General features: G+C 39.0%; 1 protein-coding gene across 4 annotated transcripts in view; it reads left to right on the top strand.

The window, feature by feature from the left end:
* Positions 1-16,261, top strand: part of LOC122407504 (laccase-2-like) — a 577,870-nt gene that overhangs the window by 65,076 nt on the left and 496,533 nt on the right. For all 4 annotated transcript variants that reach the window (XM_043413765.1, XM_043413764.1, XM_043413766.1 and 1 more), the window contains exon 2: positions 7,670-8,355. In XM_043413765.1, the coding sequence (XP_043269700.1) occupies positions 7,670-8,355 (686 nt within the window). The remainder of the gene's footprint in view (positions 1-7,669; positions 8,356-16,261) is intronic.

The following is a 16,261-nucleotide window of genomic DNA, read 5'->3' on the forward strand; positions in this document are numbered from 1 at the left end:
ACATCTTGAAATTGTGATTTTAACGTTGCGAGTTTGTCGGCAGTTAAAAATGATGCTAATTTATCGAGAGTCGTATTGAGAAATCTGAAAGAGTCGATGAAACGTAATTTTATATTTTTCCGCGTGTCTTTGCCTGTTTGAACCGTTTTCGAGAAGGAGATGTACTTTTCTTTTGTTATCGGAAGCAAATCGATTTTTCCCGCGAACGCAGTTGCAACTTCATTTATGATGAAATGCGCGTCATAACCGGATAAATTATGAAAAATTATTGGCATGAAAAACGAATTTTGATAGTTTAAATTACAATTTGAATGAGCCGGACCTCTGAATTGGCCTGTCATATGGCAAAGATCGCGAACACGCTCATCACCTTCGACAAAAGGTTTCTCGCTAATATGACACTCTTTATCTTCCCGAAATCTTTTCCACTCTTGCGGAGTCAATTGTTTCATTGGAACGTTCGTTAGGAGAATTTTTTCAACGCGCAAAGCTAATTGTTTTAGTTCTTCGATGAACCATTCCACACAGTCCTCACCTCGGCGCTCGTGATATCCCAATAGTGAATCATCGTAAGAGCACTTTACATAATATCCAACGCTGAAGACGCGATGATGTTGGATCTTGTTTTTCTCTCTCTCTTCAGCGCTGGTCTTCTCCAGGATACATTCGAGGTCGGCGTATACCACGAACGGGAGACGCTCCTTCCGATTGGCGTTCGTGAATTCCAGCCATTTGTCGTTTTCACCTGGTAGTCGAACAGCACAATCGTTGAGTACACCGCAATCCACCTCATGTGACTATAACTTTTCAATGGTTGCGAAGTAATGGAGGCATCTGTAAAATTTCAAATTCTTTTCAATATTTTGTCACAATTATAAAGGGGAAAAGAAGTACACTCGTATAACAATTTACTTACCGAACGCAAACGTATTTCCGGTGCTCATTAGTATTGAGTTGTGAGCTGACGAGTCGAGATAAATTCTTAATATAAGCAAAGTGTCCAATTCCACATTCTGACACGTCTTCGACGTAAAGAAAGTTGACATGTCGCTCTTTCTTCTCCTTGCTCACCCGCACTGGCAGAATCACATCCTTCTTCTCGCTATACACATTGATTGAGATATTGTTTAATTTTTCAAATCTCCCAATTTGATCCAACGTCATAGGAAAGTTGATGCCTTGGAAATTAAATATCATCGAATAATGCGGATATGAAGACATGCGATCACTGTTTTTTTCTGCTGGATGAAGTGCAGCAGTCATTGCCCATCCGAAACACGCATTATCTCGTGATTTCACATTCACGACTGCTTTCTTCAAGAGTATGCGTTTCGCCATTGGAATGTGACATCCCGCACGCAAAGCATTGTACTTGTTGATATTCACTGTTAGATTGGTTATTGATGTTAGGGTCCAGCCACTGTCACTCTCCTGGAACTCCTCGAGCGATTTCAGAGTCGGCTCCACGACTCGCTTCTGATACCATTCTCTCAGATCCGATGTTGTAAAAAGTTCAACATTTCCCGTGTTGATACTTTTATTCGCCCGCTTATCACCCACGCTGAACTCTCCATTGAACGAAGTGTTCACTTTAATGCTGTTATACTTCCGTATATGAGCACTTACTTGTTTTTCAACTAGTTCAAATGCATCCAGTAAGACCTTCCGTGGGTCGATGTGATCACGATTAATTACAGCCCCGGTTGACGAGCGATTTCCGAATGCGCTCTCGATTTCTCGCCATATTAATCCACAATCATTCGATACTCCGCCGCCCCAATGTATGAAGCGTTGACGTGTTACCTGCTTCAAACATTCGAGACGTAAGATTTGCGAAGTGACTGCGTGGTACCATCCCAGTCGTGATTGCTTCAATCGAACTTGCGCCTCCAACGATTCGATAAGTGTATCACACTTGTGTTCCCACACCAAATATTGCTCCAACGTCCGAAGAAGCATTGCTTGCATACGCAGCAATTGCTCCGTAGCAACGTCGGTGACCAGAGACATGATGCGTTGATGTCGAGTTTTATGATAGAGACTCTCTCAAGTTATATCGTCGTGTTGACTCTTTCGGAGTTCGATGCTTACTAACTAGTCAAGCCGAAGATTCAGCCCTTTTCGGAAGCATCGACGGAAGTCGTTTTTGGTCATTTAGATTTAAATATGGAAGGGAGGGAAAGACATGATAGAAAGAAAAAGGATTTCTCAGAGTTTTCGAGTTCAATCCAGCATCTCAGATCATAAATTGTTTCGACTCGCGGCCATCTTTTTTCGTGACACCAAATATTGCTCCAACGTCCGAAGAAGAGTCGCTTGCATACGCAGCCATTGCTCCGCGTAGCAATGTCGGTGACGAGAGACATGATGCGGTCGAGTTTTACGACACAGTCCCTCTTGTGTTTACTCTTTTGGGCAAGCTGCTGGAAACTCATCACATTCGAATGAAATCATATCGATTATCGAGCAATAAACGAAGACGATCCACTAGTTCAACATATGATGTATATGGAAAAGTGTGGTGTACATTCACTGAAGGAGAAAAACTGAATTTGAGTGAAAAATCGAGAGTGTGCATTGTCTTGGTATATTACCGCACCGAACGTGGCGAAAAATTGTGTGGTGTTCGTGACACCAAATATTGCTCCAACGTCCGAAGAAGAGTCGCTTGCATACGCAGCCATTGCTCCGCGTAGGAACGTCGGTGACGAGAGACATGATGCGGTCGAGTTTTACGACACAGTCCCTCTCGTGTTTACTCTTTCGGGTTTTAATAGTCAAACCGAAGATTGAGCCCTATTCGGGAGCATCGACGGAAGTCGTTGTTTTTTGCTCATCTAGATTTAAATATGGAAGAGAGAGAGAGAGAGACTTTTTCTTCGAGATATGATGGAAGGAAAAAGGATTTCTCAGAATTTTCGAGTTCACTACAGCATCTCAGATCATAAATTGTTTCGACTCACGGCCATCTTTTTTTTCGTCCGCAAGAAAGCATTGATGAGCAAAATTTTTTGCATAGATTTGAAAATTCTTATTCAAACTTTTACCTTGATCTGTTTCAGTACCAGCATCGATCGGAAAGCAGACATTATTGATAAAACGCATAAACTTTTTTATAGAATTCGTTTTCTGTAAAATACACAATAAATTCAATCTAATTGAGTAAAGTCTATTTCAGCCTATTGAAACCACCCATCTCTCTCTCTCCTACACTCGGCAACTATCGGATATCAAAAAATAACTAAATTTCGAAAATCTTGAGCGGACAGACCTCTTATAGAAAAATGTCGAAAAAATCTTCAGACCTCTTATAGAATTATTGTAGAATAATTTTGCTCTTGAGCTGCAGACCCTTCTGAATGTTTTCATCTCGACATACACCCAGAGTTCAAAACTCTTAGAGAATATTTTTTTCTCGTTCACTCCGTCTCTCTCATGCTTTTGCTCTCTACGGTCATTCTATCTCTCTCACACCTCTCTCTCCAACGGCAGACCCTTCGTTATGCCCCCCCCCCCTCCCCTCCCTTATCTGTATCCGAGGCGAAGACAACTCCGTAACGCACTGGCCATAAATTAATTAAATGTCACACACGATTTTTCTCATTCCATCTCTCTCACACTCACTATCGGCTCTATCTCTCCTTCTTTTTCAAGGGCCGCGAGAACGTGTGCGACACACACACACGGCCTTACGGCGCGCGGCTTCCCCCTTCGCTGCCCCCCTCTGGCCCTGGCGCTTCCCCGCACACCGCTCCCCCCTCGCCACCATTTGAGCCAGAACCGGCGTAGTCTTACTACTTGATTATTAACAATAAAAACTTCCATTTGATTCGTTATTATTTATTTTCTTCTTTAATTTGGCATTGTTACTTCGTTTAATATGATTCGAATAATTACAATTGCTAAAAGTTACGTACGCGTCCTATAGCCCATTAACGCTCTACCCGCGCATGCGTCATAAACACGCGTCTTGTTTTATTTGAATTGACACCAATTTTCTAAAAGAAATAATCTTTTCATTACTTTTCTTCGATTCATTATAATTTTCTGCTTCATTTGAGCCTAGTTACAATATTTTACGAAATCGCGTTGAATTTTAATTAACAAAACAAAAAAATATAATAGTTCAAGTTTTTAATACGCGGCGCCGCTAGTGTCGCGCTCCGCCGCTTGTATCATGCCTTTGTATTGCCCACCAGTACGGCCGCTGCCGGCCAGCAGTGACGCGTCTCACCGGTCGTTGTGCGCGCTCGGTCAATAACATCACGCCGCGTCGCGATGTTTTTCGAGGTTAGGTTCGGGTTCTAGTCGATTCGGGTCGTTCAGGAGGGCGTGACGTTACAATATATATTTTATGTAACGCAACCACGTTTTCTTCGCTTTTCGAGCTTGCCGGCGGTTCGCAAAGTAAGTGTTTTACCGACTGTTGAAGTAGATTAGTGATGAGGAGTATGTAAAACACCACTTTTAACTCCTAGGGGTTAAAAGTCTCGTCTTCGCCTCGCGCGCTGCCGCGCGCGCTCGGTTACAACTCGTACTAAAAACATCGCGCTCGGTGTAAAAGATCCACTTTGCCTCCTTGATATACAATGTACTATTCACAACATTACAATTCGCAACACATTTCATTTTCGATTTAATTATCATATCATATGGAAAACGTTTTATTTAAAAATTCATTAAGAATTTATTTTCAAATTAAATTTTTTTTATATGACATGATTATTGAATCGAAAATGAAATGTGCGCAATTGGAATATTGTGTAAACTTAAGTAAAACTTTTTTCATCAGGTCCAAATCAAAATGCCGTTATGTTTCGTTTTCCAATAAGAAATAAGATCTTTTGAAAACTTTAAAAAAGTAAAAGTAACGCCAAGTATTAAAAGTCCGTATCTTGAGTTGAAGAATATTTTCAAAAATCAATTTTCAAAGTGAACAAAAGAAGCTTTTAAAAAAAGGAATAGAAAATTTAAACAGTATCTCTCCGCATTCGAAATTTCCACTCTTGCATAGGAGAATTGAACTTGCTGAATGAATAATCAAAATCGTTGCTATTGCTTCTAAAGAAAATAAAATTTTCTTTGTATGAGAAATCTTTAGTTTTTAAATTAAGGAGTATCGGTACAGCTTATCTTTGGGGGGCATCAGCTTGGCAAATCCGTTCTATTCTAGCAGGGCGCCAACTTCCACACTCTAACTTTTAATTATTAAGAGTAGGTTTTATTATTAATAATATGTGTGTAATTATGTATCCATCCATATTTTCTGTAATGATGAATGTTATGGTTTACTTTACATATTATAGATATTTTTTATGTTATTTCTAAAAATTATCGAAAAATGTGACACGAACGTGACAACCGCGGTATTGCTCCGTCGTGTTTCGTTTCGCGTGTAGTGGCCGGTCTGCTCTGTTGACAGGTCCTCTCGAACAGCTGTGTGAGCAATCTAACCTCGGTCTCGAAGTTTCAACCTCGCGATCATTTTGTCAGTAGTGTTGAATTGTTTTTTTGTTATTATCGTAATGGTGCCAAGAAAACGGTGGAAAGGCAAATGGGTGATCGAAGCTGTTCATGATAAAAGAGTGAAACAGACAGAGGCTGAACAAAATATGAATATTGTTCGGTTTCATACGATACACATAACCTTATCCATCCACTCCACTTGACTGTTTGAAATTTCGCGCCGATCCTGACATAATGCAACGTTGCCGTTACTTTCTTCGACCGTGGCGAGTCGATGGAAAATGAGCAGTTCAGTAATTTGTTTTTATGAAAATCTAACAAACTATGCAGAGAAACTTTTTGAAAATTTGACACAATTATCAGTTTAATACAACGTGAAAGTTGGTGTTTTTCTTTTTAATGTGTAAGCATTTTTTAAATTATGACAAAAAAAATATGATTTGTGCCATCTAATTCCGTGTTAAAATGATTCGTAAAAAAAATGTATTTCTCAAAAACTGTGTTGTGAACCAATCTCAATTTTTGCAGGTGAGCCTTGACATTATCGACGAACATATGGAAAAAATTTCAAAATAACCTAAGCATTTTGGTTTACTGTACCGAAACTCCTTAATGAATCGAACTCGCCGAAAAAGAGTAGTAGTAGAAAAAGGTTACGTGACAAAAGGTCCCAGGACAAAATATCCCCGGAATTAAATGTCTTGAGACACAATACCCTCCATAATTTGCGGGCACGCAGGGAAGTAGAACACACATACATACAGACAAACACACACACACACCCACGCACACAACACACACAAGCACACAACCAAACACACACACGGAGGGTTCAAGGAGGGTTGAAGTTCCAATATAGTTTCGTTAATAATAATAATAATAATTATCTTGATTAACAGAGATAAAAATATCCAAAACATTCGGTCTTACAAGTGTAGGATATTTCCAAATCAAGGATAGTACGTCATTAGGATATTTTGACTCCTGGATATTTTGTCCCAGGATATTTTATACCAAGATATTTTGACCCGAGGATTTTTTGATCCGAGGATATTTTGTTCGAGGATATTTTGGCATCGGATATTTTGTTTCAGGGTCTTTTAACCAGACACCTAGAAAAAGAGTATAGAGTAGGGAAGGATAGCGGGATGAAGAATGCATATAAAATTCCATGATGAAGAAATGCGGCACGGTTAACGATGATTTTTTTTTCAATGCATGACATCATGTTGCTACTTTCCGCGTGCATGTTGCGACTGTTGATAACAAAAACGAGATATTTCTTCGTCACACTTTTTTACTTAACTATGCACGCCAAGTTTTTGTTTTGTTATTGCAGCTCAACAGACGTCCAGGAACCGTTAGAACTCTGATCAATCGCAACAAATAACGGTGCATGGTCGATAATACCAACCAATGAAAGCATTAATCAAAGCTTCCGATTCTTGGCTCCAAGCAAGGATTACGATTTAGATTATTTTTCGGCGAGTTCGATCCATCAATTTAGAAACTAAAGACTTCTCATACAATGAAAATTTTATTTTCTTTACAAGCAATAGCAACGATTTCGATTATTTATTCAGCAAGTTCAATTCTCCAATGTAAGAATGGAAATTTCGAATGCGGAGAGATACTGTTTAAATTTTCTATTCTTTTTTTTAAAAGCTTCTTTTGTTCACTTCGAAAATTGATTTTTGAAAATATTCTTCAACTCAAGATACAGACTTTTAACACTTGGCGTTACTTTTACTTTTTCAAAGTTTTTTATTTGCAAGCAATAGTAACGATTTTGATTATCCATTCCGCAAATTCAATTTTCCCATACACGAGTGGAAATTTCGAATGAGAAGAGATACTGTTTAAATTGTCTATTCCTCATTTTAAAAATTCCTTTTGTTCACTTTAAAAATTAATTTTTGAAAATCTGTTTCAACTTAAGATACTGACTTTTAATACTTGGCGTTACATTTACTTTTGCAAAGTATATAAAGACGGGAAAACCACTGAAACCCATACGGGACCGTGTTAATTTTGAGAATCTTTTGTAATTTTTTTCTCGGAAACAAAGTATGCTCGAACCTTAACATTTTGACTCAACATTTTTTCATTAGTCATTCTTGTATTCAATTTTTTTAATCAAAATCTCTTTGTTAATTCAAATTTCAGCCCAAATATAACAGTTAATTTTTAAATGATTATACAGATTCGAGAAGAAAAGAGAAAACAATGTCAACCCCGGAAGAATGCGCTCGTGAATGCGTATTCGGCGCTGAGCCAAAGACATGTTATTATCATTTCACGGTGGAATATTATACAACAATGTCATCTGCCTGTAATTTATGTCGTACGAACTCGACAAATATTCTAACCGAAGATTGTCAGTGCATAATGGCCGATGGTTTCGAAAAATCAGGAATTATTACCGCAAACAGGATGCATCCTGGACCATCAATACAAGTTTGCTTACACGATTACGTTGTCGTTGACGTGCTTAATCACGTAATTGGAAGTGGAATAACAATTCATTGGCACGGAATCTATCAAAATGGATATCAGCATTATGACGGTGTTCCATTTGTTACCCAGTGTCCAATTCAGGAAGGTTCGACCTTCAGATACCAATGGCAAGCAAATAACGCGGGCACCCATTTTTGGCATGCACATTCTGGTCTTCACAAAGCGGAAGGTCTCGATGGTTCCTTGATCGTCCGTACTTCTAGAACTGTCGAACCCAATGCAAATCTCTGGGATTTTGATCATTATAATAATGTCATATTCCTCAATGATTGGCTCCATGATTCTGCCGCCGAACATTATCCTGGTACTTTGGTTCGTCGAAATGGACAGCGTCCTGACACTTTCCTTATTAATGGCATGGGCCAGTATACGGTAAGTTTTAGTATGTACGAGATATTTCAGCAAATTTTAAATTTATAGAGGACAGAGGACATTTCGTTGCTGGAAAACATGTTTGAAATTTATTAATACCGAATGCATAATTAGTGAATGCACTGTAACGATATGCTGTTTCGCAGATATGTAAGAGAAAGCGAGTAACGCGAGAAATATATTTCAAAAATTATACCGAAAAAATATGCAACAAAAATTGAATATGATTTGATTTTCAAAAAAAAACTATTGGAATGAATGAAGCAAATTTATTTATTTCGTGCGCTTCTCGTATATTTTTTAATTTGCAGGCTCACGTTTTATGTTTTATTCATATTCGGACGCCCTTGTTTTTTCAGTTTAGGCAACGTCCTTTTATACAGTAACTCAGATACATTTCCCGAACATTTTGTTTCCATAAAGTCTTCCCTCTCCCTTCCTTAATCTTTCCGTCTGCTCTCTTCTGCTACCCAGGTCTGTCGTCTTTCTTTTCTTCTTTTCTCTTCTCCTTTTCGGATTCCCCATTTCTATCTTCTTCCTCACCGATCTCATTTTGCTATCTTTCCATTCTTTCGTTTTACCTCCGGCGTGTTCCGTAAACTTTATCTGTCCCTCAACTTGTAGTTAGACGATTACCATTGCCTGTTCCCCTATTCGCATCTCTCATTTCCATCTCTTTTATGATTTTCTTTACCTTCATTCTTCTTGACATTCCCCTTTTACATGTTTCCTCCACCTCTGCCACATCAATTCTCTCTACTTTACCTTGCTCTCTCAAGCATACGTTACTTTTTCTATTTTCCCTCTTAGCCAGCTCTTGTCACCATTCATTCTCCGTTTCTCTTTCAGCCCTTTTCTTCTTTGTTTCCTCCTCTATCGCCTGCTTTGAAACTGTAGCCCATCCTCTTTTTCTCCGTTGCCTTCCTCCTTCCCTTTCCTCTCTCTTCCGTGCACGTTATGCGCCGACTCGGACCGACTCGTTCTTCTTCGGCACTCTTGTTCCCGCATTTTTTCTCTTTCCTCCTCCCCCTGCCCCTCTTCCGCGCTTTTCCTAACCTCACTTTTCCCTGTCGTCATCTTTTACCCTTTCGCATAGTTTTTTCGTACCTCTGAATTTCCTTCTTTTTCCTCTGAATTTCGTTCTTTTTTGCTCCTCCTCTCTCTCGCTCCTCCTATTTCTTTCTTTCCTTTCCTGCTCCTTCCCTCTTTTCACTACTTTTCTTCACTCCTACACCTTTCGCATGCTGCTCTTTTCACGCCCCCCCTTTCTTACTTGTGTTATTTCCTTTTCCTCTCACGCTGTTTCCAGTTTTCTTCTTTTCTTCCTCTTTCTTCTCCTCCATCACTTTTATCTAATCTACTTTCGTTTCCTCTGCTTTTCCTTTCATCTCACGTCCATCATTATGTACCGCTCTTCTCGTTTCTTCTCCCGCGTACTCATTTTCCCCTCCACACTCCATCCTCTTTACTACTTTTCTCACCTTGTTCTGCCCTTCTTATCTCCTTACCTCCGTCCTCCTTTCTTACCTCTTCCATTTCCGCTCCTTTGTTTTTCTCCACCAATTTTCTCCTCCCCTTCGCTACGCGATTATCTTCTTCGTCTCCGCTAATTCTTACTTTCCTTCTTTCCCCTTTCATTCTCACCTTTCTTCATTATTCCTGGCTCCTCACTTCCCTCTCTTCCCTTCCATTCGTTTTCTTTTTTCATTAAAAATATTTTTTTGTTTCCGCACTCTCTCTCCGTCTTTTCCACTCGCTTGCCCGTTTTCTCGTTCTTTTCTCCACTTGCCGTCAACCAACCTCGTAATTCTTTTCATTATCACATTCCTGACCATTAATTCTTCCTTAATCCCAGAAAACTCTCTTACAATTTCCCTCAACACATCCACCATTTCCGTTCTGACGAACGTTTCCATTGTTTATTTGTAGCTCGCTTGCATTATCCCAATCCTGTGCTAAGGGTGTGGTTCCGCATGAGCGGAGAAGAGCGTAGCGACGTAGACATCAAGAGACTCGCTAGAGTCTCGGGACAAGTACATTGACAGCCCTGTCGTCTACTGGCCTGAGGCTCTTGCCGAGACTATACTTTCTCTGAATAAAACGATTCGCGGTGGTGGGGGTAAAATTGGCATGTGATTTTCTTTAATTGCGAAGCTCATGAGTTATGTACGGCTATGAAAATTGAACTTTTAGCTATTTAAGAAGTTCTCTGTCGAATGAGCCCAAAATCAACATGATCGGTGTCGTAAATTCTCAGAAAAAACTTTGCACGGGCTTAAGATTATGCAAAAGTTACTAACACATTCAGGATTTGACGTATCAAGAGACGCGGTAGCGGCTCGACGCCAAGTATTAAAAGGAAAAACTGCAGCGCAAAAGAAAAGCCAACGCGAGCCCTGCCGCTACTCTTATATACGCGAATATGCCGGTTTTATGACGTCACAGAATTTTCAAATGGCTCTCACAAATAAACCATTTCATAAAAGAACTTGAAAATTTGTGACGATTTTTTTTCGATTTTTCTCTTTCCATTGGTCTTTGTTGCAAGTAAATCCGTCCAGTAGATCCTGAGATATGTAACGTTAGTGATTTAAAATCCATCATTTCGGGATTTTCATTTTCTTCGAGACAGAGGGGCGTAAGTTACGCTTGTTTACATTTGGACTTACGTCCTTTGCACGATTTCTTACTTTTGTCACACTCTACGTCACGTACTACGCTGAACGCGGCTACCCCCTCTCCTTCTGCGTCGCCGAGCGAGAGAGACAGAGAATGGGCGCACAGCGGGGGCAATACCAGCTCCTGGTTTGCGCATAAAATATGTATAAACCATAAACTTCCCCTAGGAAAAAAAAGGTTGGGACAAGTACATTGATGGTCCCTCGTTTGCTGATAATTCCATCCATAAAAAAAACTTAAAAAAATTTTTTTTTTAAATTGTAAAAAAAATTATTTTATAAAAAAAAATACAGAACAATCCGAAAAAAATTTCACAAATCTTGAAAAAACATTATATTAAAACAAAAACTAATCTGTATCTATTTTTTAAAGTGTGAAAAGAATCAAATAACAAGTAAAAAATAAAAAACCGAAAAATCGGTCTTGAAATCATTTTGGAAACCGATGCCTCATTCTTCTTATTAGATTCGAACAGCTAAATCAACTGAAAAAAATTCCATCTAATTTACGTGCGGCATTAAAATTTATTATATTAATTCGAGGCCAAGTATTTTCTAATGAATTCAAAAAAGTTATCACTTGCATTACGTGCAGCATTAAAATTTATGATATCAATCGATGGACAAGTATTTTATTAGTAACTTCAAATTTTGACATTATTAAATTCTTCTAAGAAGCTTTTAAATCCAAAAAAATCACATGAAAGCTAGTCATATGTTACTCTATGGTGGCAGAGACTTATAAGAAAATCAATTCTTCTCAGACTTTCAGGATCCTCTGGTATTATTCACAAAATTCGACGTCGATTGGATCGATACAAATTATGTTTAAATATGTGTTAAAAGTACTTGTGCGGCCCATCACTTTCCGTTTAAATTGTTCATCCCAATAATAATCAGTGCTTGTCTAGAACTTATGGATCACAAGTATCCATGCAGAGGGAATTGAGAGAATTATCTTCAAGTAATTTTTACGTAATTGCACTAATTTAATAAAAAAAGCGATGTTCATGGTTTCGGATAATTCCTCCATGGATTTCTGTGTCTAGGTATATTCCTCCATGGTTTCTGATGTACGAGTGTATTTCTCCATAGTTTTTCATGTCCACGTGTATTTCTCTATAGTTCTTGATGTATATTCCTCCATGGTTTTCGCGATCGAGGTTGACGGCTCCACAGGTTTCGATGTCCAGGTATGTTTCTCCATGGTTTTCGTGGTCTCGGATAATTCCTCTATGGGTTTCAATGTCTAGGTATATTCCACTATGGTTTCTAATGTGCAGGTGTATTTCTCCATAGTTTTTAATGTCCAGGTGTATTTCTCCATAGTTCTTGATGTCTAAGGTATATTTCTCCATAGTTTTCGCGGTCGAAGTCGACGGCTCCACAGTTTTTGATGTCCAAGTATGCTTCTCCATGGTTTCGTGGTCTAGGATAATTTCTCCATGGGTTTTGATGTCTAGGTATATTCCTTCATGGTTTTGAATGTCTGGACATGTTCCTTCATGGTTTTCGTGGTCCAGGTATATTCCTCCATGGTTTTCGATGTATGGATATGTTTCTCCATGGTTTTCGTGGTCTAGGTACATTGCTCCATGGTTTTCGTGGTCTAGGTAGATTCCTCCATGGGTTTCGATGTCTAGGTATATTCCTCCATGGTTTTCAATGTCGAGGCATGTTTCATCATGGTTTTCGTGGTTCAGGTATATTCCTCCATGGTTTTCGATGGCTGGATATGTTTCTCCATGGTTTTCGTGGTCTGGGTATGTTTCTTCATGGTTTTCGCAGTCGGGGTCGACGGCTCCACAGTTTTCGATGTCCAGGTATGTTTCTCTCGGGTTTTCGTGGTCGAGGATAATTCCTCCATGGGTTTCGATGTCTAGGTATATTCCTCTATGGTTTTCAATGTCTAGCCATGTTTTATCATGGTTTTCGCGGTCGAGGTCGACGGCTCCACAGTTTTCGATGTCCAAGTATGCTTCTCCATGGTTTCGTGGTCTAGGATAATTCCTCCATGGGTTTTGATGTCTAGGTATATTCCTTCATGGTTTTGAATGTCTGGACACGTTCCTTCATGGTTTTCGTGGTCCAGGTATATTCCTCCATGGTTTTCGATGTATGAATATGTTTCTCCATGGTTTTCGTGGTTTAGGTATATTGCTCCATGGTTTTCGTGGTCTAGGTAGATTCCTCCATGGGTTTCGATGTCTAGGTATATTCCTCCATGGTTTTCAATGTCTAGGTATGTTTCTTCATGGTTTTCGTGGTCTAGGATAATTCCTCCATGGGTTTTGATGTCTAGGTATATTCCTTCATGGTTTTTGATGTCTGGATATGTTCCTACATGGTTTTCGTGGTTCAGGTATATTCCTCCATGGTTTTCGATGTATGGATATGTTTTTCTATGGTTTTCGTGGTCTACGTAGATTCTTCCATGGTTTTCGTGGTCTAGGTATGTTTCTTCATGGTTTTCGCAGTCGACGTCGACGGCTCCACAGTTTTCAATGACCAAGTATAAAGGTCCACGAAAACCATGTTCCTTCATGGTTTTCGTGGTCCGGGTATATTCCTCCATGTTTTTCGTCGTCCAGGTATATTACTCCATGGTTTTCAATGTCTAGGCATGTTTCATCATGGTTTTCGTGGTTTAGGTATATTCCTCCATGGTTTTCGATGTCTGGGTATGTTTCTCCATGGTTTTCGTGGTCTAAGTTGATGGTTCCACAGTTTTCGATGGCTAGGTCTGAGTTTCCATAGTTTTTGTTCTCTAGGTATATTTCTTCATCATTTCCGTGATCTAGGTCGATGACTCCATACTTTTCGATGTCTAGGTATGTGTCTACACATTTTTCAATGTCTAGGTATATTCCTCCATCGTTTTGGATGTCCAGGTATATTTCTTCATAGTTTTAAATGTCTACGTATGTTCCTTCATGGTTTTCGTGGTCCAGGTATATTCCGTCATGGCTTTTGATGCTAAGTCAACAATTCCATAGTTTTCGATGTTTGGTTACGGTTCTCCATGGTTTTCATGGTCTAGGTCGACGGTTCCATTGTTTTCGATGTCTACGTCGACAGCTCCATGGTTTTCGATGGCTAGGTATATTTCTCCATGGCTTTCGTCGTCCTGATATGTTTTTTCATGCTTTTCGAGGTCTAGATCAACGGCTCCATAGTTTTCAATGTCCAGGTATGTTTTCCCATTGTTTTCGTGGACTAGGTTGACGACTTCATAGTTTTCACTATCCCGGTCGATAGCTCCATAGTTTCCGATGTTAAGATGAATTTGTCCATGGTTCCCGATATGAAAGTCAATGGCTCCATAGTTTCCGATAGTGTGGTGAGTTTTTCTAAGGTTTTCGATATCTAGGTCGTCGGCTCTATAGTTTTCGATGTCTAGTTTGGCGACTATAGGGTTTTCGATGTCTAGGTGGATGCCTTCGTATTTGTCAATATATATTCGACAATTTTATATTTCCCGATATTTAGGTAAACGGTGCAATGGTTTACGATATATTTCCTCATAGTTATCGATATCTAGATCTGCGATTTAATAGTTTGCATTGACGAGGCAGGTTCAGACGTTACAGAAGACCATGAAAAAATATCACTGGACACCAATAACCATAAAGCTGTGGTCTTAGACATTGAATACCATGGAAACATCTCCTTGGACATTGCAAACCATTGAGAGTATCCATGTCAACATGGAATCCATGAATGAGAAGAAGATAGTTTCAAAAATCATTTTTCCAAGTAAACAAGTGGAGCTTTTCAAAAAAAGGAATAGAAAATGAAAATATCATCCCATTGCGTCACAGAGCAACAAAGGTTTCTCGAATGATTCTGCAATTATTAAGAGATTATCATCTGTTTTTATGCTAGCTCGGGTTATAAACTTAAAACAGTTTACGCGTACAAGTGCATGCATTGTATCTGTACGATGAACTACACAAATTCATTTTCAACATTACACACAATCTTGGCGTGCATGGTTTTCAATCGGAAGCTCGGCGAAGGAATGCCTCATCGGTCCATATATTTGAAGAAAACTTGATGATCCTCTCATGTAATTTTTTTTTAATTTGCCATCCCTTTTCCATCCAACTATTTTATTGAGTAGTTCGACGTGAGATCCCGTGCTGTGTATACAAAGAAAAATATCTATTCTTGACTAGTTTGACTGATAAATTCATTACTCCAAATGTTTCGTATTCAACGCGTTTTCTTTTCTCAAATCAATGTTTACACAGCTTACTTCTTTGTTCATCCATTTCAATACTTGTGTAATTCATCCAATCATCTGCCCTTTTGGTAAAAAAAAGAGTGTACGGACAAACGAGTGAAAGTGACCCGTGGATAAATTAAAATGCGTATGGGCATGAAAGAATGGCCGTATCTATCCGTACAAGATAAAGGCATATAAAGGGATTGATTGATTTCATTTCTTTATCCGTTCGTTTAATTGTTCAATTTTATCCACAAATTTCACCCATCTGTATTGTTTACCAAATCATTATATAACAGGGCCCCTCTTATTTTATTGGGGGATCGGTTTTTTCCACACTCGTTCATACAATTCTAATTAATTATTGTTTTCATAGTAAATTTGAACAATTGTCTCTTCCCGAGCTTCCGATTGAAAACCATGCACGCCAAGCTTGTGTGTAATGTTGAAAATGAATTTGTGTAGTTCATCGTATAGATACAATGCATGCACTTGTACGCGTAAACTGTTTTAAGTTTATAACCCGAGCTAGCATAAAAACAGATGATAATCTCTTAATAATTGCAGAATCATTCGAGAAACCTTTGTTGCTCTGTGACGTTTGCTGGATCTGTACACGCGTACTCCAACTGCTACAAACATTGACCCCCATGATCACCAATCCCTGGTGAGAGAATTTTTGTTGCAACCAATGAAGGGTGAGAGAATTTTTGGGCCAATGACATTCAAGAAAAAGAGCAAGGAAGTTTGGCGGACAGCTAAGGAGCTCGAGAGCTTGAAAGCACTTGAAAGTCACCAGCCGAAGTTTCACGTCATGTTGACGTTTGGGGTTATGATGTTATGAAGTGCGTGCGGGAAAATTAAAATAATTTTCGCGTCATCCAACGAAGTGCTAATTAATATTTATTTTACTAAAACTTGTGTTATACTAAACCGGTATAAAAGCGGCCGCGTAAATGTAGACTGTGATCTGTGTGTGAAAATAAAAAATAAAAAGAAA

The sequence above is a fragment of the Venturia canescens genome, chromosome 3 (assembly GCF_019457755.1).
Source record: "Venturia canescens isolate UGA chromosome 3, ASM1945775v1, whole genome shotgun sequence".
Classification (NCBI taxonomy): Eukaryota; Metazoa; Arthropoda; class Insecta; order Hymenoptera; family Ichneumonidae; genus Venturia; species Venturia canescens.